This window comes from Melanerpes formicivorus, unplaced genomic scaffold (assembly GCF_026170545.1).
Source record: "Melanerpes formicivorus ecotype bairdi unplaced genomic scaffold, bMelFor1.0.p_v2 SCAF_82, whole genome shotgun sequence".
NCBI classification, from domain to species: domain Eukaryota; kingdom Metazoa; phylum Chordata; class Aves; order Piciformes; family Picidae; genus Melanerpes; species Melanerpes formicivorus.
In genome coordinates this window covers 859,127-881,271 of record NW_027142434.1, presented here as the reverse complement: position 1 = coordinate 881,271, position 22,145 = coordinate 859,127, and the positions used below count along the sequence as shown (strand labels likewise).

Sequence of the window (22,145 nt, the reverse complement as noted above, 5' to 3'; positions counted from 1 at the left end):
GTGCCCAAACCCTGGGGTGCAGGTGCTCAGGCACTGGCAGAGGTCTTTTCTCCTTCACCTGCTGTCAGGATGCTTCTCTGAAAGACTCTCCCCAAAGCTGTGCCTGCCAGCACAGCTCTCCTAGGAGAGGACTGAAGGTCTCTCCTAGGAGAGGACTGAAGGTCTCTCCTTGTGGCAGCAGTGCTGCTGGACCTTAAACAGAACCCATCCTGGGTTTGGTGCCAAGCACAACTTCCCCACCCCAGCACAATGAGAGCTGTGCCTCAGAGCTGCACTGGTACCCAGAGTGTTTATTAGCAGAGTACAGAGACACATCTCCTGCAGCAGCCCAGGGTGACCACCAGAGAGCTGCTGCCATCCCCACACGTGGAGAGCGCAGGCTGGGCCCCAGGGATGCAGGCAGTGGGCACCACAGCTGCTGCAGCCTCCCGTTTCCAGCCTGTTCTGTGCCCACCAGTGAGAAGGCAGAGACCAAAGCTGGGCACAGCATCCCAGCACTGCTCCCTCAGCAGAGGAATTCCTTCCTGGCTGCTCTGGTCAGCACACCCAGGGCTGCGGTGACCTTCTGCCCTGCCACACGTGGTCAGCAGATGCTGCTCATCCAACGACTCCAATCAGGCTGGAAGCTCTCCACTCCTGCTGCCTGGCAGTGCCATTTGCCACCCTGCCAGCCCAGGCTGCCTGCAGGCTCTGCCTGCACTGCACTCAGGTGACAGAGCACACTGTTGGTCACGAGGCCTTGCACACACCTGAGGTGCCAGATGTTCTCCCAGGGCACAGCTGGCAGCTGGGAGGGGCTTTAGGCAGCCTCAGTGTTAGGGGTGTGGGGCAGGCAGCACTTCCTCTGAAAGTCAGCAGAAGACACAGCCCTGCCCTCCCCTCGCCCTTGTGCCAGCACCCAGAGGGCCAGGGCTGCGCCGCAGGGCCAGGGCTGTGCCGCAGGGCCAGGGCTGTGCCGCAGGGCCAGGGCTGTGTCGCAGGGCCAGGGCTGCGCCGCAGGGCCAGAGCTGTGCCACAGGGCCAGGGCTGTGCCGCAGGGCCAGGGCTGTGCTGCAGGGCCAGGGCTGCGCTGCAGGGCCAGGGCTGTGCCGCAGGGCCAGAGCTGTGCCGCAGGGCCAGGGCTGCGCCGCAGGGTCAGGGCTGCGCCGCAGGCTGCCCAGCCTGGGACACCTGAGCACGTCTGGGACACAGCACACAAGGGAGCAGTGACAGAGAGCAGGCAGGCAGCGAGGGGCTGAGCTCTATGGCACAGCTGTGGGGGTGAGCTGCCCCTGCAGGCCCCAGGAGACCCTCCCACCCCAGGGGGGTCAGCAAGGAGCCGGCCGTGCAGCGCTGCGCTTGGCGTGGGTCAGTTGGCGGAGGTGAGCCACGGGGCGGCCGGCTCGGCCCTGGGCAGTCGGGCATGGGGCAGCCAGGGCGTGGGGCAGCAGGGCAGGAGGGGCTCCGGGCGGCTGCGTGCAGCGCCCTGGCCCCACGCCATGCTCACTCGTGGGCTGGGCTGAGGCTGCCGTGGGGCAGCAGGGCAGGAGGGGCTCCGGGCGGCCGCGTGCAGCCCCCAGCCCCAGCCCCGCGCCGCGCTCACTCGTGGGCCACGCGCTCCAGCGCCACGTAGAAGCTGTCCTTGTCGTCGAGGCAGTGCCAGCCGATGGGCCCCGCCTCGCAGTCGGCACACACCAGGAACTTGACGTTGCCCACGTCGCGGGTGAAGCCCACGTTCTCGAAGGAGAACATGTCCCGCACCAGCCAGTGCTCCCGCACCACGTCCCCCGCCGCCGCCCGCCGCCGCCGCCGCCGCCTTCTTCCGCATGGCTGGCAGGAGGAGCTGCGGGAGACACGGCCTCAGCGCCCGCCCGCAGGGGGCGCCCTGCCCATCTGCCCTGCTGCCACCCTGCCCTGCCCCACCCTGCCCGCAGGGGGCGCCCTGCCCTCCCACCCCGCTGCCACCCTGCCCTGCCCTGCCCCGCCCGCAGGGGGCGCCCTGCCCATCTGCCCTGCTGCCACCCTACCCTGCCCCGCCCTGCCCGCAGGGGGCGCCCTGCCCTCCCGCCCCGCTGCCACCCTGCCCTGCCCCACCCTGCCCGCAGGGGGCGCCCTGCCCTCCTGCCCTGCTGCCACCATATGCTGCCCTGCCCTGCCAGCGGGGGCGCCCTGCCCATCCGCCCCCACTGCCATCCTACCCTGCCCCACCCTGCCCACAGGGGGCGCCCTGCCCTCCTGCCCCACCGCTGCCCTGCCCTGCTCCACCCGCAGGGGGCGCCCTGCCCTCCCACCCTGCCACCGCCCTGCCCTACCCTACCCAGCCCTGCCTGCATGGGGTGCGCTGCCCACACACCTTGCCACAGCCCTGCCCCGCCCACAGGGGGCACCCTGCCCTCCCACCCCTCCACTGCCCTCCCCTGCCCCGCCCCGCCCTCATGGGGCACTCTGCCCACCCACCCTGCCACCGCTCTGCCCTGCCCGCAGGGGGCGCCCTGCCCTCCCGCCCCGCTGCCACTCTACCCTGCCCCACCCTGCCCGCAGGGGGCGCCCTGCTCTCCCGCCTTGCCACAGCCCTGCCCCACCCACAGGGGGTGGCCTGCCCTCCCCCCCCCCCTGCCCCACCACCGCCCCGCCCCGCCCCGCCCACAGGGGGCGCCCTGCCCTGCCCCGCCCCGCCCCGCCGCAGGGGCAGCCGCTCCCTGCCGGCTCCCTGCCGCCTCCCTGCCGCCCCGCGGTACCTCTCGGCGGGCGAAGGTGGCGGCGCCGGGCAGCAGCACCCTGGAGCCGCAGCGCTGGCACAGAACAGCCTTCCGGTTCCGTCCCTGCGCGCACACCAGCTCGGCGGAGCCGCGCGCGGCGGCGGGCGGCGCGGGGCAGGGAGGGGAGGTTGGGGCTGCCGCCGGCTCCATCCCCGCGCAGGTCGCCGCCATCGCCGCGCAGCCGCCCGAGGGGCGGGGCCGGGGCGGGGCCGGCAGGCGGCGCCGTGCGCATGCGCCGGGCGGAGGCTGATGGCGCCCCCTGGCGGCTCGGCGGCCGCAGGGCAGGTCCCGGCGCGGCTGCGGGCGCGGCTCAGCGGCTGCCGTGCGCCGAAACCGCCGGGGTTAGAATCACAGAACCCCAGAGCTGCCAGGGCGGGAAGGGAGCTCAGGGCTCAGCCACCTCCAGCCTGGCTGCAAACACCTCCAGGCAGGAGGCTTCCACCACCTCCCTGGGCAGCCTGTGCCAGGCTCTCACCACCCTCCTGCCCAACAACTTCTTCCTCATGTCCAGCCTGGATTCCCCCCCGCCCCCCGCAGTCCTATCATAGTTTCATAGTTTCATAGTTTCATAGTTTCATTCAGGGTTGGAAGGGACCACAAGGATCAGCCAGCCCCACCCCCCCTGCCATGGGCAGGGACACCCCACACTACATCAGCCTGGCCACAGCCTCAGCCAGCCTGGCCTTAAACACCTCCAGGGACAGGGCCCCAACCACCTCCCTGCACAACCCATCCCAGGCCTTCACCACTCTCATGGGGAAGAACTTCCTCCTCCCCTCCAGCCTCAATCTCCCCACCTCCAGCTTCATTCCATTCCCCCTAGTCCTAGCACTGCCTGAGATCCTGAGCAGTCCCTCCCCAGCCTTCCTGGAGCCCCCTGCAGATCCTGGAAGGCCACAATGAGGTCACCTCAGAGCCTTCTCTTCTCCAGACTGAACAGCCCCAACTCCTTCAGTCTGCCCTCATAGGAGAGGTGCTCCAGCCCTCTGCTCATCCTCCTGGCCCTGCTCTGGACACCTTCCAGCACCTCCACATCCCTCTTGCCATAGGGGCTCCAGAGCTGGAGGCAGGACTCCAGGTGGGGTCTCACCAGGGCTGAGTAGAGGGGGAGGATCACCTCCCTTGCCCTGCTGGCCACACTTCTCCTGCTGCAGCCCAGGCTCTGCTTGGCTTTGCGGGCTGCAAGTGCACACTGAGAGCTCCTGTTGAGCTTCTCCTCCCCCAGCACCCCCAAGGCTCTCTCCTCAGGGCTGCTTTCCAGCCAGTCCCTGCCCAGCCTGGATTTGTGCCTGGGGTTGCCTCGACCCAGTTGCAGGACCCTGCACTTGCTCTTATTGAACTTCATGAGTTTGGCTTGTGCCCACCTCTCCAGCCTGTCCAGGTCCCTCTGGATGGATCCCTTCCCTCCAGCTGTCTGCTGCACCACACAGCTTGGTGTCATCAGCAAACTTGCTGAGGCTGCACTCAATGCCACTATCCATGTCACCCACAGAGATGTTGAACAAGACAGGTCCCAGGACTGATCCCTGAGGGACTCTGCTTGTCCCTGGCCTCCACTGGGCCATGGAGCCATGGACAGCCACTCTCTGGGTGCAGCCATCAAGCCAGTTCCTTATCCATCTAGTGGTCACCCATCAAACCCATGTGTCACCAGTTTGGAGACCAGGATGTGGTGCGGGACAGTGTCGAAGGCTGTGCTCAGGTCCAGGTAAATGACATCAGTTGCTCTCCCCTCAGCTATTAATTTTGTCACCTGCTCATAGAAGGCCACCAGGTTGGTCAGGCAGGATTTGCCCTTGGCAAAGCCATGCTGACTGCTCCCAATCACCTCTTCACTATTCTTCTGAGCGAGTAGTGACTCCAGGAGGATCTGTTCCATGATCTTTCCAGGCACAGAGGTGAGACTGACTGGCCTGTAGTTCCCTGGTTCCTCCTTCTTGCCCTTTTTGCAGATGGGGGCAATGTTTCCCCTTTTCCAGTCTGTGGGGACTGCCCCAGACTGCCAGGACTTTTGAAATAGAATAGAGAGGGGTTCAGCAACCTCCTCTGCCAGTTCTCTCAGCACCCGTGGGTGTATCCCGTCGGGTCCCATGGACTTGAACACTTTCAGGTTCTTCAGGTGATCACGAACCTGATCTGCACTTACAATGGGCAGTTCTTCCTCCCCGTCCCTGGCTTTGACTTCCATAACATCAGGAGTGTGGCTAGAGGCCCTTGCAGTGAAGACTGAGGTAAAGTACCTCAGCCTTTTCCTCATCACTTGTGACCATGTCACCAGTTTCCTTTCTGAGGGGGCCCACACCTTCCCTAGGCTTCTTCTTCCCATTAATATCACTGCCCAACAACTTTGTAATGATTGCATCAGCATCTCCGAGGGCCCAGCACGAAGGAACATCTGCAGAGCTTCAGCAGAGTGCATGAGGAGAGGACAGAGTGATGCAGGAGGTAACACTGTCACAAGGAGGAAGCTCCTGAAACCTCTCAAGAAACAACCAGCCTACCAAGGGGTCCTTGGCCAGTTCTCAGTGTGCTTGGGTGGGAGCTGTCTGGGCCTGGAACTTCATGCTTGAATTCTGCATGGTAGAATCTTCCCCAGGACTGCTCCTGAGGCACAGCACTTCCCTCTTGCTGGCTGTGGGAATCGAGGCCAACTTCTTCCCAATGGAACATTTTAACTCTGGCTTTTGCCTGCAGCAGAGCCTCTGCTTTTCCTGTCTCCTGCCCTGCACGGATGCAGACCCCTCTGGGGATCTGTGCTGCTCATCAGCCAGCTGGAGATGCCAGCTCCTTTTCAACCCCTTTGGTACATCTCGTCCCAGGCAGGCAGCAATGAGCTCTGCTGGCCATGGCGAGGAGGGGGATGTCCTGCTGTGACCCAGCTCTGAGGCTGGCACTGCAGCCTGCAGAGCCTCAGCAGCACACACTGGGGAGTTTTGTTCAGCACAGGTCACTTCTGTAGCTGGATCCCTTCAGAGGCCTTTGCAGCAGAGTGGAAGGGAGAGAAGCCAACACCACCATGGCCATTAAACCATGTCCCCAAGTGCCCCCAACTGCCATGGCCACCTCCAGGGACAGGGACTCCACCACCTCTCTGGGCAGCCTCTGCCAAGCCCTGACCACTCTGGCAGCAAAGAATTTTTCCCTCATGTCCAACCAGAGCCTCCTCTGGCACGGTTCCAGGCCACTGCCTCTCACCCTATCACTTGGGAGCAGAGCCCAACCCCCCCTGGCTGCAGCCTCCTCTCAGGGAGCTGCAGAGAGCAATGAGGTCTCCCTCAGCCTCCTCTGCTCCAGGCTCAACCCCCCCAGCTCCCTCAGCTGCTCCTCCCCAGCCCTCTTCTCCAGACCCTTCCCCAGCTCTGTTGCCCTTCCCTGGCCCTGCTCCAGCCCTCAGTGTCCCTGGAGTGAGAGGCCCAGAGCTGAACCCAGTGCTTGAGCTGTGGCCTCCCCAGTGCCCAGCACAGGAGCACCATCCCTGCCCTGCTCCTGCTGCCCACACCACTGCTGCTCCAGGCCAGGCTGCTGCTGCCCTTCATTGCCACCTGGGCACATCCTGACTCATCTCCAACTCATCAGCCAGCACCTCCAGGTCTTTCTTTGCTGGGCAGTTTCCAGCCCCTGCCCCAAGCCTGGAGCCTTCATGGGGTGGTTGTGACCCAGGAGCAGAGCCAGCTCTTGGCTTTGTTAACTCTCACCCCACTGACCCCAGCCATGGATCCAGCCTGGGCAGGTCCCTCTGCAGAGCCTTCCTGCCCCCCAGCAGCTCACCACTGCCACCCAATGTGCTGTCATCAGCAACCTTACTGAGGGTGCCCTGAGCTCCTCATCCAGATCAGATGTAAAGAGGCCTGGCCCCAGCACTGGTGAGCAGCCCCCACCTGGTGAGCAGCCCCCACCTGGAGGGAACTCCATTCCCACTTCTGTGCTGGGGATCTCAGCAGGTGGAGCTGTTCCCTGCTCCCCTGGAGCTGCAGGGCAGAGGGCAGCTGAGGGTGGCTGCCCCCAGCTCCATCCTGGGGCTTGCAGCCAGCCTCCAGGCAGCAGCCAGGGAGAGAACTGAAGCAGAATTGCCTCTGGCTCAGGAAATATTTTATTCTTTATATTTTCATTAAAAAATAAACAATAGGAAACAGAACCACAGAACACTTTGTGTGAGAGGAGAGGCCGAGGGGAGCGGTGCTGAAAGTGCATCGTTGCAGTCATGCTACCAGCCCTGAGCCCACCCTCAGCCCCAAGCAGGAGGCAGCAGCAAGCTCCACGAGCAGCACTACACAGAGCCCAGGCACTGCAGGGGGCAAGCTGATGGTGCAGGAGAGCTCCCAGAGACATGCTGAGAGCTCTGTGAGCAGGAGAGGAGGCTCTCACCTGGGGCTTGTGGGGCAGGTGGTGTGGAGTTGGGAGGCTGGGGAATGAACAGCTGTGGACAAAGGGCAGGACCCAGTCCAGGATTTCACTCCAAAATGGCCCAGGAAGCAGAAGAATCCTAAGTGAAAGTCAACACAATGAACCTGACTGAGAGGCTGATGTGGGTGTGCTGGACACAGGGGGCCCAGGGACCAACCCCAGCTGCTGACCAGCAAGTTCCACAGGGGTAGGAGCAACTGTCCCTTACTTGCAGGGCCTCTGCAGGATGACCTCCCCACAGGGGTGGGGGCAAAGGCACTGCTGCACCCCAGGAAGGTTCCTGCTGCCAGGAGATGCAGAGCTCTGCAGCTGGGGCTGCTCAGCTCTCTGAGGAGCTGTGCTGAGCACGAAGGCTGCAGACCTGCTGCTGTGCCAGGCAATGAGCTCTGCCCCCTGCCCTCTGCCCCTGCAGCCTCAGGCTGTTGGGTCTCAGTAGTTGACAGCTTTAAGCTGCGACTCCCTTGGGTGCAGAGCTGAGGGCCCTGCTGCCCGGCCTGGCTCTGCGCTGCGCGCGCTGGGAGCAGGGCTCACATTCAGGCTGTACAGGAGGGGCTGAAGCTGGGGCAGCAGAGCAGCTGGGTTGAGGGTTCACACGGCTGGGAGCCGCCAGAGCAGCTGCCTGGGCTGCAGAGCCCACCCAGCTCTATGTACACGTCCTTGGCAGCGTTCACCAGGCTGGCTGGCACCAAGGCCAGGGGCATCTCTGCTCTGCCAACAGGCTGAGCCACAGCAACAGCAGAGAAGGCAGCTCCTGACCTGCTTCAGCACCTTCCTTCCTCCAGCTGCTTCAGCACCTTCCTTCCTCCAGCTGCACAGAGCCCCCGATCTCAAATGACTGCTGAGGTGACACAGCTATGCACATGCTCGAGTCAGAAGCAGCACAGAAAGCTGCTCTTCTGGTGCCTATTGCCACAGCATCTTCAGCCCTGGAGAACAGTCACTGCAATCTCCTGGGACTCTGCCTCCAGCTGAGGCTCTTCAGAAGGCTCTCTGTGAGCTCCCCCAGGTCACTTCTCCCGGAGGACGCAGACCCCAGCGTCGCAGCGCTGCATGCCCAGGGAGGTCACCACCTCCCAGCTGTCGATGATGGGATCGTAGCACTCGATGCTGCTCAGCAGGGAGTTGCCATCATACCTGCAGGGACAGGAGGTTAGAGGTGAGGGACCCTGCTGCAGAAGAGGTTGAGGCACTCAGAGCCCTTGCTGGGAGGCTGGGCAGCTGCCTACAGCAAGAGTGGCCTACAGCATCGGGCTCCCTTCCGCTGCCTGCTGCTGCTCTGCTGCCTGCCCTGGCTCTGCACCATCAGGCTGCCTGCTTGGGTTGGGCATGGTTGCTGCAGCCACAGTTCTGAGGGCAGCAGCTGGGTGCCTGCAGAGTGCATGGGAATGCAAAATGCTTTCTGGCTGAGCAACTGCACTCTGCAGGGAGCAAACCAATCACATTCCCTGGGTGCCCAGAGCCGCATCCTCACCTCGGCACCCTCAGACTGGAACATGCTGCAGAAGCCACCTCCCTGGCACCTCTCACTGGGTAGATTCTAGCTTCTATCTGTGGCTGGGTTTTACTGGTTGAGTGATTCCTAACACAGAGCACAGAAGCAGCCACTCTGAGCTACAGAGTGGCCTGCAGGGGTCAGGGCTGCTGGGCACTTCTGCTCCTGTCAGTTAGCTACTTCTGGTCAGGGCTTCAGTGCAGAGATGCTGCTGGGGAGACCTCAGGACTGCTGTTAGCTGCTTCCTGTTAAGGGCTTCTGGGCCTCCTGCTGTTAAGGACACTCTGGGACTCTGTAATGCTGGGGATGCTGCAACACAGCAAGAAGGAACTCCTGGGAGGGCTTCCGAGCCTCCCTCGCGCCTGGCAGGCTGCTGCCGCACGGCCGCGGGGCTCCTGCTTCACCCGGAGACCCCGGTGCGGGGGGACGGCAGGCGGTGACCCTGGGCTGGCAGCCACGCAGCCGAGAGGAGGATGGTGCTGGGGCGGGGCAGCGGGGCAGGGCAGGGCAGCAGGCTGGGGCGGGGCAGCAGGCTGGGGCGGGGCACGGCAGCAGGCTGGGGTGGGGCAGCAGGCTGGGGCAGGGCAGCGGGGCAGGGCAGGGCAGCAGGCCGGGGTGAGACAGCAGGGTGGGGCGGGGCAGGGCAGCAGGCCGGGGTGGGGCAGGGCAGCAGGCTGGGGCGGGGCAGGGCAGCAGGCTGGGGCAGGGCAGCAGGGCGGGGCGGGGCAGTGCAGCAGGCCGGGGTGGGGCAGGGCAGCAGGGCGGGGCGGGGCAGCAGGGCGGGGCGGGGCAGGGCAGCAGGCCGGGGCGGGGCAGGGCAGCAGGCTGGGGCGGGGCAGGGCAGCAGGCTGGGGCAGGGCAGCAGGGCGGGGCGGGGCAGGGCAGCAGGCCGGGGCGGGGCAGGGCAGCAGGCTGGGGCGGGGCAGGGCAGCAGGGCGGGGCAGGGCAGCAGGCCGGGGCGGGGCAGCAGGCTGGGGCGGGGCAGGGCAGCAGGCTGGGGTGGGGCAGGGCAGCAGGGCGGGGCGGGGCAGCAGGGCGGGGGGGGCAGGGCAGCAGGCTGGGGCGGGGCAGGGCAGCAGGCTGGGGTGGGGCAGGGCAGCAGGGCGGGGCGGGGCAGCAGGGCGGGGGGGGGGCAGCAGGGCGGGGCGGGGCAGGGCAGCAGGGCGGGGCGGGGCAGCAGGCCGGGGCAGGGCAGCAGGGCGGGGCGGGGCAGGGCAGCAGGGCGGGGCAGGGCAGCAGGGCAGGGCGGGGCAGGGCAGCAGGGCGGGGCAGGGCAGCAGGGCAGGGCGGGGCAGGGCAGCAGGGCGGGGCAGGGCAGCAGGGCGGGGGGGGCAGCAGGGCGGGGCGGGGCAGGGCAGCAGGGCGAGGCAGGGCAGCAGGGCGGGGCAGGGCAGGGCAGCAGGCCGGGCCGGGCCCTCACCCCGCGATGGCGTAGAGCCTGCCCCGCAGCACCGTGGCGCCCACGTAGCAGCGCGGGGTCGTCATGCTGGTGACCGCGGTCCAGGAGTCGGTGCGGATGTTGTAGGCCTCCACGGAGGAGAGGTGAGCGGTGCCGTCGAAGCCTCCCACCACGTAGATGTGGTCGTTGAGCAGCGCCACGCCGGCCCCTGCGGGGAGAGCAGAGCGCAGCCGGGCTGTCAGCGCCGCCCGGGGCTGGCTGCAGGCACCCAGCCAGGCTCAGCCTCCTCAGGACGTTCTCTGGGCTTGCATCTCCCCCAGAGCGGCTGGCACGGCCTGCTGCCTGCTGCTGGCTGCTGCTGGCTCCTGCTGCCTGCCAGGCAGGGCAGGAGAACCTGCCGGCACCAAGCGCTGCTCAGGCCTGGCAAAGGGCACTGAGCAGCACTGTGGCGTGGGGCAGATGTTCCCCTGGCTGAGAGGGCTCCTGACCAGCACCAGCTGCCTGGGCAACTGCCTGGCACCAGCACCACTGAGAAGTTCCTCTGTTGGTCCTGGCTCCCTGGGCTCACCCAGCCCCTGCTGCTGCTCCCTGGGCAGCTGGAGCAGAGATTTCTTTGAGGGTGCTGCTGGGAGGCAGGGGAAGCAGCAGTGGTGTCCCCTGCTCGGTCACAGCCATTCTCACCAGCAGGCAGCTGGCCCAGCTGGGAGCAAATAAACCTCTGCCAGCCCCTGCTCCTCACCAGGTGAAGCACCAAAGAGCACAGCAGGTAACAGTGCAGGTGGTGGCTTCAGGTGCTCCTGCTGCTGTCTGGGGCTGTACCTGTAGCTGCCAGGCTGCTGCCAGCAGCAGGGAACTGCTGCACTGATGAACATGCTGCAGGAAAGAAGCCTGCAGCTCCTGGCTGCTGATCTGCTTCCTCTAGAAACTCAGAACAGACTTCCCAAGAGCCTTTACTAAACTCAGAGCCTTTCTGCTCCACTCCATGCAGCCTCACTTGCACTGTGTCTCGCTCAGGGCATAAAGCAGCTGGGAACAGCCAGGCTGCCCCAATGGCCTCTCTGGCTCCTTCAGTGAGGAAGACTTGGGCAGACCAAGGCCTCATCAGGACAGCTGGGTCTAGGCCAAGGTTGCTGACCTGTGGTCTACCTCCAGAACTGCTGCAAGAGACAGAACCAAGGAAGGGAATATGTGACTGAGAGGGTCCCAGAGAGATCTGATCAATGTCTATCAATAGCTGAGGGCTGGGGGTCAGGAAGGAAGGGACAGGGACAGCCTCTGCTCACTGTGCCCTGAGACAGGACAGGAGGCAGTGGATGGAAACTGCAGCACAGGAGGCTCCAGCTCAGCAGGAGGAGGAACTTCTGCACTGTGAGGCTCCCAGAGCCCTGGAGCAGGCTGCCCAGAGAGGTTGTGGAGTCTCCTTTCCAGCCCTGTCTGGATGTGTTCTGTGTGCCCTGTGCTGGATTCTATGGCCCTGCTCTGGCAGGGGGCTTGGACTGGAAGACCTCTAGAGGTCCCTTCCAACCCCTGACATCTGTGCCCTGTGATCCTGTGAGAAGCTTGGGCCAAGGAATGTTCTTGGGTACAGCTCTGCTCCAGATCTCAGTGCTCCAGGTCACAGCCCTGAGGAAGGGACCATGAGAGAGCAAAGCTGTCTCATCCTTCAGCTTCCTGGAGATCCATGGCAGGTCCTGCAGGCTGCCTCTGACACAGCAAACCCCAGGGGTTTCCTCCTGTGTTTGAAGGCTGGGGTCCTCCTGGGTCTGGAAAGCAACCAACTTCTAAATCCAATCCTTTCTTGGCATGTGGGAAATGCTTTCCAGCCCACACCTCACAGCAGGAGGCCTCTCACAGCAGTGATGTTTAACATTTGAGTGATTTAATATTTAAAGCTTGGGGGCTTGGTGCCACTGCAGGAAAGCTGAAACGCTTCAGGAACAGAGAGCAGCCTGAACTGGTACCCAGCACTGCTGCCCCCCAGGAACACAGCACCAAGCAAGCAGGGCTGCCTGGGCTGACTGCAAAGGGCACTTATGGCAAGGGCAAGAACAAAAGCAGCTTCAGAAGGGCTCCAGAAGAGCCTCTAAGTGCAGCAGAGCCACTCCAGTGAGAGGCACAGAGCTGTGCAGCACTGAGCCACAGGTGGCTGAGCAGAGCCACAGCTGCTGGGCAGCACAGCCAGGAAGGGCTGGGGCAGGTGGCCTGAGGTGCAGAGCACACAGGAGCTGCAGGAGCTCCACAGGGACTCCTTGGAGAAAGGAGGAGAGCTGAGACAGGAAGATGCCTCAAAAGGAGGATGGAAGGTGTGCTCTTCTCCTAGATGCAGCTGCCAAAGCTAAAGCTCAGCTCAGGGGCAAGGGGCTGGCAGGGGATAACCACTGTGCTTCATTACCATCCTTCAAGCCATTAGCTAAGGCTGCTGCAGTGTGACCCTGCTCTGGCAGTGCTGCTCTGCTCTCCTGCTGCCCCCAGGGCTGAGCTGAGGAGAGGAGCAGCCTGCAGGAGCCTTTGCAGTGCCCCTGCAGCTGACTTAGCAGTGTCCCAATGTCTTGCACCGTGGGCTGCACTCTCCCTCCCTGTCACCCACACACACCTTAGCATGGGGTGGGGACACCAGGCCCTTGGGAGTTCAGTCAGCATGTCCTAAATTCCCCCTGCTCAAAGCCAAAGCAGCTGCAGGGGTAAGGCTCCAGCCCCAGGGCAGAGCAAGCCAGCAGTGGCTGCTTCCCCAGCACAGCCCAAACCCCCCTGAGCTCTGTGGGCTCTCACCTGAGCGCTTGGTGGCCATGGGGGTGACATTTGTCCAGTGTCCTGTGTGGGGATCATACCTCTCCACAGAGTTCAGAATGTTCAGCCCATCATAGCCACCTGAAACAAAGCACAGGAGCAAGCCTTGGGACTTCTGGAAGACAGCTGCTGTGCAGGGCAGGCACAGCCTGGCTCAGCCCTAGCCCAGCCTGGCTCAGCCCTAGCCCAGCCTGGCTCAGCCCTAACCCAGCCTGGCTCAGCCCTAACCCAGCCTGGCTCAGCCCTAGCCCAGCCTGGCTCAGCTCTAACCCAGCCTGGCTCAGCCCTAACCCAGCCTGGCTCAGCCCTAACCCAGCCTGGCTCAGCTCTAACCCAGCCTGGCTCAGCCCTAACCCAGCCTGGCTCAGCCCTAGCCCAGCCTGGCTCAGCCCTAGCCCAGCCTGGCTCAGCTCTAACCCAGCTTGGCTCAGCCCTAACCCAGCCTGGCTCAGCTCTAACCCAGCCTGGCTCAGCCCTAGCCCAGCCTGGCTCAGCTCTAACCCAGCCTGGCTCAGCCCTAGCCCAGCCTGGCTCAGCCCTAACCCAGCCTGGCTCAGCCCTAACCCAGCCTGGCTCAGCCCTAGCCCAGCCTGGCTCAGCCCTAGCCCAGCCTGGCTCAGCTCTAACCCAGCTTGGCTCAGCCCTAACCCAGCCTGGCTCAGCTCTAACCCAGCCTGGCTCAGCCCTAGCCCAGCCTGGCTCAGCTCTAACCCAGCCTGGCTCAGCCCTAGCCCAGCCTGGCTCAGCCCTAACCCAGCCTGGCTCAGCCCTAACCCAGCCTGGCTCAGCCCTAACCCAGCCTGGCTCAGCCCTAGCCCAGCCTGGCTCAGCCCTAACCCAGCCTGGCTCAGCCCTAGCCCAGCTTGGCTCAGCTCTAACCCAGCCTGGCTCAGCCCTAGCCCAGCTTGGCTCAGCCCTAACCCAGCCTGGCTCAGCTCTAACCCAGCCTGGCTCAGCCCTAGCCCAGCCTCACCCTGCAGCTGGCAGCACACAGAGGATCTCTGCAGCATGCACTGCCCAGGCCATCCCCTCTGCAGAGCAGCACAGCCAGGCTGGCACTGCACTGCTGCACACAGCTGATGCCCACGTTGGTGCTGCCCTGCTAAAGCAGCTGTGCAGCTCCCAGCCCTGGCACTGGCTCAGGCTGTGTGCTGCAGCCCAGCTGATGCTAGGAAGCCACAAGTGTGGGCTGGGAGGTCTCAAAGAGCTGTTTCATGAGAGGATGCCAGGAAACCTCATTGTGCAGCTGCAGCAGGGCAGTGTGCTGGCATCTGCCCTGGGAGATGAGTGAGGAAGAGGACTTTGGCAGATGGAAGCCAAACCCTCAGACCATCTGTGAGTGCCCAGAACAGGACTGCAGCAGATGTGGGCACAGTGCTGGGCTGTTCTCTGGGCCCCAGAAGGTGCATCTCCAGAACAAGCTCACTGAAGCCTTCAGTGATTGGCCTGGGGCTGAGCTGAGTGCTGGAGGAGGGAGCTGGGAGGGCTCAGGAGAGGCTTCTGGAGCCAGCGGAGGCAGCCTCTGAGCCTCTGCCCTGCAGCTACCTGCCTCGCCTCTGGGGCGTTTCAGCACTGCCCAGTGCCCACAGAGCTCATCCCTGCTGCTTCAGCCATGCCCCCAGCGCTGGCTGATCTGCCCAGCTTGCTCCTGGCAGCACTCCCTGCAGCAGCTCCAGCCCAAGCCAGGGTGGTGGCAGTGGTGCCAAGAGGTGTGGTGCCCAGTGCCGCCCAGCGCCCGCTGAGGTTCAGCTCCTAACCTGGATGTGACAGGGTTGGCTGTCCCTGCAGAGTGCCCAGAGGTGCCAGGGGTACCTACCAAGGCAGTAGATGACTCCATTGGCCACCACCAGCCCTGCTCCTTCCCGTGCTGTCTGCATGTCCCCCAGCATGCTCCACTGGTCGATGTTGGGGTCGTACCGCTCCATGCTGGTGTGCCGCCGGCTGCCGTCGAAGCCTCCGGAGACGTAGATCATGTCTGCAGGGGGAGACACAGCCTGCCCTCAGCCAGCCAGGCCCCAGGAGCAAGAAGGCTCCCACAGGAGGGGCAAACCTACACCATGGGCTGCAAGACACAGGAGCTGCCGTGGACCGTGGCTGCCTGCGTTCACCCCCACAGACCAACCCCAGACACCGACCCCACAGACCCCCCCAGCAGCCCTGCTGGCCCTCAGCTCTGCTGCCTGCTGAGGTCAAAGAGAACTTGCACACCCCAGGCCTTCTTGCCATGCTGCAGAGCCTGAACCACTGCCATGGCCAACCCCTGCCTGTCAGCAGCCTCACATCAGCACCAACCCAGGGGAGATGCTTACAGGGCCCAAACACACAGGCAGCAAAAGCAAAGAAAACCCAGAAGACAGACCTGGGGCAGCAAGGGACAGGGCTGGGGCAGCAAGGGACAGGCCTGAGGCAGCAAGGGACAGGCCTGGGGCAGGAGGGGACAGGCCTAGGGCAGCAAGGGACAGGCCTGGGGCAGCAAGGGACAGGCTGAATATGAGCCAGTAGTGCCCAGGTGGCCAAGAGAGCCAAAGGCCTCCTGGCTGGGATCAGCAATGCTGTGCCCAGCAGGAGCAGGGAGGGGATTGTCCCTCTGGGCTTGGCACTGCTGAGGCCACACCTGGAGGGCTGTGCCCAGCTCTGGGCACCTCCACACAAGAGGGAGGTGGAGGTGCTGGAGCCAGGGCAGAGGAGGGCAAGGAAGGGAAGGGCCTGGAGAATAAATCTCGTGAGGAGCAAGTGAAGGAGCTGGGGATGGTTAGTGTGAGGAAGAGGAGGCTGAGGGGAGACCTCACTGCTCTCTGCAGCTGCCTGGAAGGAGGCTGTGGAGGGAGAGGTTGGTGCTGGTCTCTTCTCACAGGTCATTAGTGACAGAAGAAGAGGCAATGGCCTCAAGCTGCAGCAGGGCAGGGTCAGGCTGGACATCAAGAGTGCTCAGACACTGGCACAGGCTGCCCAGGGAGGTGGAGTCCCCAAGCCTGGAGGTGTTTGAGGGTCCTTTGGATGTGGTGCTTGGGGCTATGGCTCAGGGGTGACCCTTGTAGAGCAGGGTCAGTGGTTGGACTGGGTGATCCCAGGGGTCCTTTCCAACCTGAATGACTCTGTGATTCTGTGATCATGGGACAGGCCTGGGTCACCGAGGGACTGCTCTTATCTTGGGAAGCCAATTCAGGCAGTACCTTCCCAAAGCTGAGAGCCTCCAAGCAGCTGCACTCCTACCAGAGCTCCACTCCCACAGCTGAACAGTCTGGCTGGGCAACAGCTAACCACTCTTACTTATTAAGAAGATATTCTACCACAGGCACTGCAGCACAGACTCCTCACTGCAGCATAGACCCCTCACTGCAGCACAGACCCCTCACTGCAGCCTCTGCTGTTCTAATGCCTGCACAACTTCTCTCATTTCCACCCCAACTCTTTCCTGGACTGCTCACAACCATTTGTTGTTCCTCAGTTCTTACCCTGCCCACTTCCCTCCTAGAGAGCAGCCCTGTCCCCTCCTGCCCTCTGCTCTGCCAGCATGAGCCAGCTGAAGTGTTCTGCTGTGCTCAGTGGTTTCCTTCCTCCAAGCCTGCCCCAGGAAGCCTTCTCTGCAGGTGCTCATTTCAGCCTCTCCCCAGTGCTGCACTCAGTGTCCTGTGCTCAGTCCCCATCCCGAAAGCTTCCCCCTCCCCTCCCCTCCCCTCCCCTCCCCTCCCCTCCCCTCCCCTCCCCTCCCCTCCCCTCCCCTCCCCTCCCCTCCCCTCCCCTCCCCCCCTCTGTTGGGGTGCAGCAGAGGCAGAGCTCCTCTCAGGGTGCCTGTGGGAGTTTCCCATCCCCAGCCCCGGTGGCTGAGCAGGCAGAACGCCTCAGGCTGCCCTCCTCCCTCGGGGCCATCCCACACGGTGGGGAGCAGCCCAGCCCAGCCCAGCCCAGGCCAGGCCAGGCCAGGCGGGCGGCGGCTACCTCCCAGGGTGGTGGCTCCGGCCAGGCCTCTGCGCACGTTCATGGGCGCCACGGAGTACCAGATGCCGTCCTCGTCCGAGGTGTAGTCCAGGCACTCGACGGAGCTGAGGCGCGAGCGGCCGTCGTAGCCCCCGATGACGTAGATGCGGTCGTGCAGCGAGACCGTGGCCACGTAACGCCGCTTGCGCGTGATGCTCTGCGGGCACAGCAGGCGGCTCAGCGGCACGGCAGGTGGCTCAGTGGCACCACTGCCCCTGCACCGGGCACAGCAGGCGGCTCAGCGGCACAGCAGGCGGCTCAGCGGCACCGCTGCCCCCGCAGCGGGCACAGCAGGCGGCTCAGCGGCACCGCTGCCCCTGCACCGGGCACAGCAGGCGGCTCAGCGGCACAGCAGGCAGCTCAGCGGCACCGCTGCCCCCGCACCGGGCACAGCAGGCGGCTCAGCGGCACAGCAGGCAGCTCAGCGGCACCGCTGCCCCCGCACCGGGCACAGCAGGCGGCTCAGCGGCACCGCTGCCCCTGCACCGGGCACAGCAGGTGGCTCACCGGCACCGCTGCCCCTGCACCGGGCACAGCAGGCGGCTCAGCGGCACCGCTGCCCCCGCACCGGGCACAGCAGGTGGCTCAGCAGCACCGCTGCCCTTGCACCGGGCACAGCAGGCAGCTCAGCGGCACAGCAGGCGGCTCAGCAGCACCGCTGCTCCCGCACCGGGCACAGCAGGCGGCTCAGTGGCACCACTGCCCCTGCACCAGGCACAGCAGGTGGCTCAGCAGCCCCCACAGCCGCACCGGGCACAGCATGGCTCCTGCGCCACGGGGAAAGCCCTGGGAGTGCTGCTGGGCAGTAAGTTCTGCCTGGGACAGCAAGGGGCCCAGAGAGCCAATGGGGTCCTGGGGGGCAGCTAGGGAGGTTCTGCTCCCCCCCTGCTCTGCCCTGCTGAGACCACAGCTGCAATCCTGTGTCCAGTTCTGGGCTCCCCAGGTCAAGAGAGACAGAGACCTGCTGGGGAGAGCCCAAGGGAGAGCCAGGAGGATGCTTAGGGGACTTGAGCATCTGCCCTGTGAAGAGTGGCTGAGGGCCCTGGGGCTGTTTAGTCTGGGGAGGAGAAGGCTGAGAGGGATCTGATCACTGTCTGTCCATAGCTGAGGGCTGGGGATCAAGTGGAAGGAGCCAAGCTCTTTCTCGTGGCCCAATGGACAAGGCCCAATGGATACAAACTTGAACACAGAAGGTTTCAGCTCAACATGAGGAGAAACTTCTTCACAATGAGGGTGCCAGAGCCCTGGAGCAGGCTGCCCAGAGAGGTTGTGGAGTCTCCTCTGGAGACTTCCAAACCCACCTGGCTGCATTCCTGTGAGGACTCCCCTGGGTGATTCTGCTCTGGCAGCAGGGTAGGACAGGATGCCCTCTGGGAGGCCCTTCCAACCTCTACTATTCTGTGAGGTGCTCTCCCGTCCCCTTTGGCCTCCCCAGCAGGGAGCAAACAGCACTCTGGACTCTAATGACTGAGGCCTAACAACTGCCTCTGCCTCCCTCTGCTTTGCTCTCTCCTTGTGGCCAGGTCTGTTTGCACTGCAAGGTTTTGCATTCAGTGCCATTTATCTTGTGCTGCACCCTGGAGCTTTGTGAGCCTCCCACTGGCTCCCTGCAGAGACTCTGAAGGGGGAAATGAAGAGATTTAGCATAGCTCATGAAGCCTCCAAAGAAGAGGATTTAGGGGCACCAGGTGATCCTGAGTGCTCTGTGATGAGTGCTATTAAAGAAGAGGCAGCTCTCCACCACCTCCCACGGAGAAAGGGGACTTTAACTTCGGGCAGAAATAGTCCTCAGGGCAGGAATTGTGTCTCCCATCATGCTGAGGAACAATGAGAGCAGAATCATGCAGCCCACCTGCAAGCAGAGCTGCTCACACTGTTCCTGTTGACATTTCAGTTCTCATCACTAACCTCAAAGCTTCCCACCCCTTCAGTAAGTAAATCACAGCTCTCCCTCCCACCACAAGCTGTGGGTCCCTGGAGGCTCAGGAACATGACAACCACCTCTCACACACAGCTCCCTGAGCAGCTCTGCACACACCGAGCAGTTCAGGCTCTCACCACCCAAACCTCAGCAGTGCAGGAGGAGAAGGGGAACGTGGCAGGGCTGCAGAGGATCAGGGTTTGCCCACAGCCTGTTCAGCCCAGCAGAGGATCAGTGTTTGCTCACAGCCTGTTCAACCCAGGGGTGGTCAAAACTGGCTCCTTACTGGCAAGAAACTCCACTCCTGAGTCTTGGGGTCGTACTTCTCCACGACGTCGATAGGGGACTGCTGGCTGCCGAAGCCACCGATCACCAGCAGGACCTCGTTAGCTCCTGCGACAGAGAGGGGCAGCAAAGCCACATCAGTCCCTTCACAGCCCAAGGTCACCCCAAGGGAATCACCAGAGCCCTCCTCAGTGCAACAGGCTGCCTTCCAGGGCCTGCTTTCATCTCTGCTCTGGAGCAGGCACCAACCCTGGCCTGCACCTGGGCTCCTCTGCAGGGAAGGAAAGAGAGAACTCCTGCAGGGTGCCTGGCAGCAGGGCTAAGCCAGGGGCTAGGAGCTGCTCCTCCCTGGACTAGAGGCACTTAGGGAAGACAAGCTGGCTAAGCTAGGTGTGGAGCTGGCTCCTTTTGATCTTCTTTTGCACTCCTTTCATGTTTTTTCCCCAACCTCCTGCCCCCAGGAAAGCTGAAGGGGGGTGTGGGGGGTGGCTGCTCCCCTGCACCTCCCCACAAATTGAGGCCTTCTGCACTTGTTTGCAAGTGGCATCCAGACCAGGTGGCTCCTTTGGTCACCACTTCACTGACCAACGAGTCAGGCTGACTGAAGCCTGAAAAATCAGTGCAGTGCTTCCCCAGGAACTGTCCCTTGTGGATTTGATTTCAAAGCTGCCTTCCCTCTCCCTTTTCCCCTCTGAGCTGGTCCCTGATTGTTCCTCTTTGCTCTGTAACTGCTAAGCAACACTTGTGACCTGGAGTTCCCTTGAATGCTGGCTTCCAGCAGCTCCAACAGCAGAGGGGCATCCCCTGGGTCTGTTGGGCCCTTTCTGCAACAGGGAGGTTTGCTCCAGGTCAGACCCCTCCAGCTTTTCACCACAGGAGAAATGAACACCAAGCAACAGAGCTTCAACAAGAGCCTGCCTGCCACAGAGCAAAGCAGCTCAGGGGAAGAAGAATAATGTTAGGAAAATAAACACCCAAAGAACTGCAAAGGATTCACAGAATGCTCCACCAGCAGCTTGGGAAGGCTCCCACCCAGCACAGCAGCTGGAAGTGCAACCATGGCAGTCTGTCCCACACAGGCTTAATGAACAACCTGGACAGTAGGTAAGTGATGTGTGGCAAGAGCACTGCTGAGAGCAGGTGGCACTGGATCAGCTCAGAAAGGTAGGGCTGAGGGCAGAAGATGAACCTCAGCAGTGAGCTGCAGGGTTTCAAGCTGCACAGTGAAACACTAAAGGACTTTGGTGCTGTGAAGGCTTTCAACTGAGAACAAACTGAGATGTGGCTGAGCTGAGCTGAGCTGAGCTGCAGGAAGGAATCCTACAGGAAGGCTGCAGAGGAACTTCTCCTGAGGGTGTCTGAGCCAGGCCAAGGGGGAAGGGTTTGGAGCTGAGGCAGAGCAGGGTTAGAGTGGAGCCGAGGAAGAAGTTCTGCAGTGTGAGGCTGCTGAGGCTCTGGCCCAGGCTGCCCAGGGAGGCTGTGGCTGCCTCCTGCCTGGGGGTGTTTAAGGGCAGGTTGGGTGAAGCCTGGAGCAACCAAGTCTAGTTGAGAGGTGTCCCTGCCCATGGCAGGGTGGGGTGGAGCAGGTGATCTCTGAGGTCCCTTCCAACCTCAGCCACACTGTGATTCTTGAAACCAAGGTAGGATGTTGCCACAGACAGAGACATGCTGTGGCCTGGGCTATGCTGCAGGTCAAATGACATCACAACAGCTCTCCCCTTAGGCCTAAAATGTTTAGTCAATGTCTCTCTGACAAACCTCATTTGCCCTCCTCCTCTAGTGGTTAAGCTGCTTCCTGTCCACTAAGACAGCGTGGACAGGAAATGGCCAAAAGGGTTTGTCACAGCAGCAGCACTGGAGGACAAACAGAGAGGTTTGCTTGCAGGAAGAGCAGGCAGTGCTGGCACCCATGGCAGTGCCCTGTGAGTGTGCCTGGGATAAATGTGAGGCAGAGACTGTCCTAAGGGGCTGAGTCTGGAGAGACTGGGCATCAGGAGAGGGGTGGCCACAGTCACAACAAAGTGCACAGCGCCAAGCCAAGCATTTCCCCAGGATCCAGGGACTGCTTGGCAGCAGCTACTGAAGCAGAGGAAGAAATCAGCATTTATTTGCCTTAAGATTAGGGAGAAGAGAAAAGCAAAGCACCTCTGAAAGCAGAGGGACCTCTCCATCTCCCTCCTCCAGCCTTCCCCTCTGAGATTCCCTGCTGGAAAGCTCTCTGCACTGTATCACAGCTGCTGCCTCTCACCTTGCAGTTCTTTCTGTTCCTGACACTGACAGCTGCCTTGAGACAGCCAAGAAACTCTTCCCACACTTCTCAGGCAGCTGCATGCTCAGACAAACATATCTGGAGGCACCTACAACTCAGAGAAATGGTTTTATGGTTCCAGCAGAGGCCTGGGATGAAAGGCAACCAACTGCTCTGCACCCTGGCACCAGGCAATCGTGCCCTGAGACAGGAGCCCCCCGCACCACGGGCAGCCGGCTCAGGAGTTACTGCTGAAGCACTCCAGCACAGTGGTGGACAGCACAACACCTGCCAGGGGCCCAGACCTCCTCAGTGCCCTGGCCTTTGCTGCTCACCCAGACGTGCTCTTGTCCTGGGTCCTTGCATCTGGCTGCGGAGCTCAGGCCGAAGGTGAAACTTCTTCGCTTCGTCCACGAGGTCTCTGCACTGCAGGCTGCAGCGGATGAAGGGCTGGGGGGAAGCAAAAGGCACTGCTGCAAGAGCCTGCTGGGAGCTCCCTCAGGAGCACTGCCCTGGAGCCAGCCCTCAGCAGCTCACACGGCACAGGAGCCACTGCAGGCTCACTGCACCTGAGGCAACGCGAGCAGAGCGCTGCTGGCTCAGCCCTCAGCCCAGGCCTGGCACTGCAGCTCCCACAGACACTGCAGCTCCCACAGACACTGCACTGGACAGGAGCCACTTCTGCTGCATTCAAGGCAGCAGGAGCACGTGTGGGAAGGGACACTGGCAGTGAAGCTTACAGCTGAAGTCAGCCTGGCTGCAGCTGCCCCACACAGAGAGCTCTGAGCAGGCAGCTGCCACCCAAGAGGAAAGAGGGAGCAGTCTGGCTGCTTCTGCTGCCATCACCCCTGGCACCTGGGGCATGGAGCTGTGGAGACAGCAGATGCAGGCAG

General features: G+C 62.9%; 2 protein-coding genes across 5 annotated transcripts in view; both read right to left on the bottom strand.

Annotated features, from left to right (window-relative positions):
- Positions 1 to 270: 270 nt before the first annotated feature.
- RABIF (RAB interacting factor) lies at positions 271 to 2,927 on the bottom strand. Its single transcript, XM_068164682.1, is given in 3 exon segments — positions 271 to 1,771; positions 1,773 to 1,822; positions 2,718 to 2,927. Coding segments are annotated over 3 exon segments (435 nt in total). The 5' UTR covers positions 2,910 to 2,927; the 3' UTR covers positions 271 to 1,578.
- Positions 2,928 to 6,812: 3,885 nt separating this feature from the next.
- KLHL12 (kelch like family member 12) overlaps positions 6,813 to 22,145 on the bottom strand; it is a 39,098-nt gene continuing 23,765 nt past the window's right edge. For 3 of the 4 annotated variants that reach the window (XM_068164674.1, XM_068164675.1, XM_068164672.1), the window contains 7 exons: positions 21,588 to 21,702; positions 19,006 to 19,112; positions 16,760 to 16,955; positions 14,637 to 14,795; positions 12,803 to 12,901; positions 10,055 to 10,241; positions 6,813 to 8,276 (listed from right to left, as the gene is read on the bottom strand). In XM_068164674.1, the coding sequence (XP_068020775.1) occupies positions 8,150 to 8,276; positions 10,055 to 10,241; positions 12,803 to 12,901; positions 14,637 to 14,795; positions 16,760 to 16,955; positions 19,006 to 19,112; positions 21,588 to 21,702 (990 nt within the window). In that variant the 3' untranslated portion in view covers positions 6,813 to 8,149. The remainder of the gene's footprint in view (positions 8,277 to 10,054; positions 10,242 to 12,802; positions 12,902 to 14,636; positions 14,796 to 16,759; positions 16,956 to 19,005; positions 19,113 to 21,587; positions 21,703 to 22,145) is intronic. The other variant, XR_010990648.1, reaches the window with a different exon arrangement.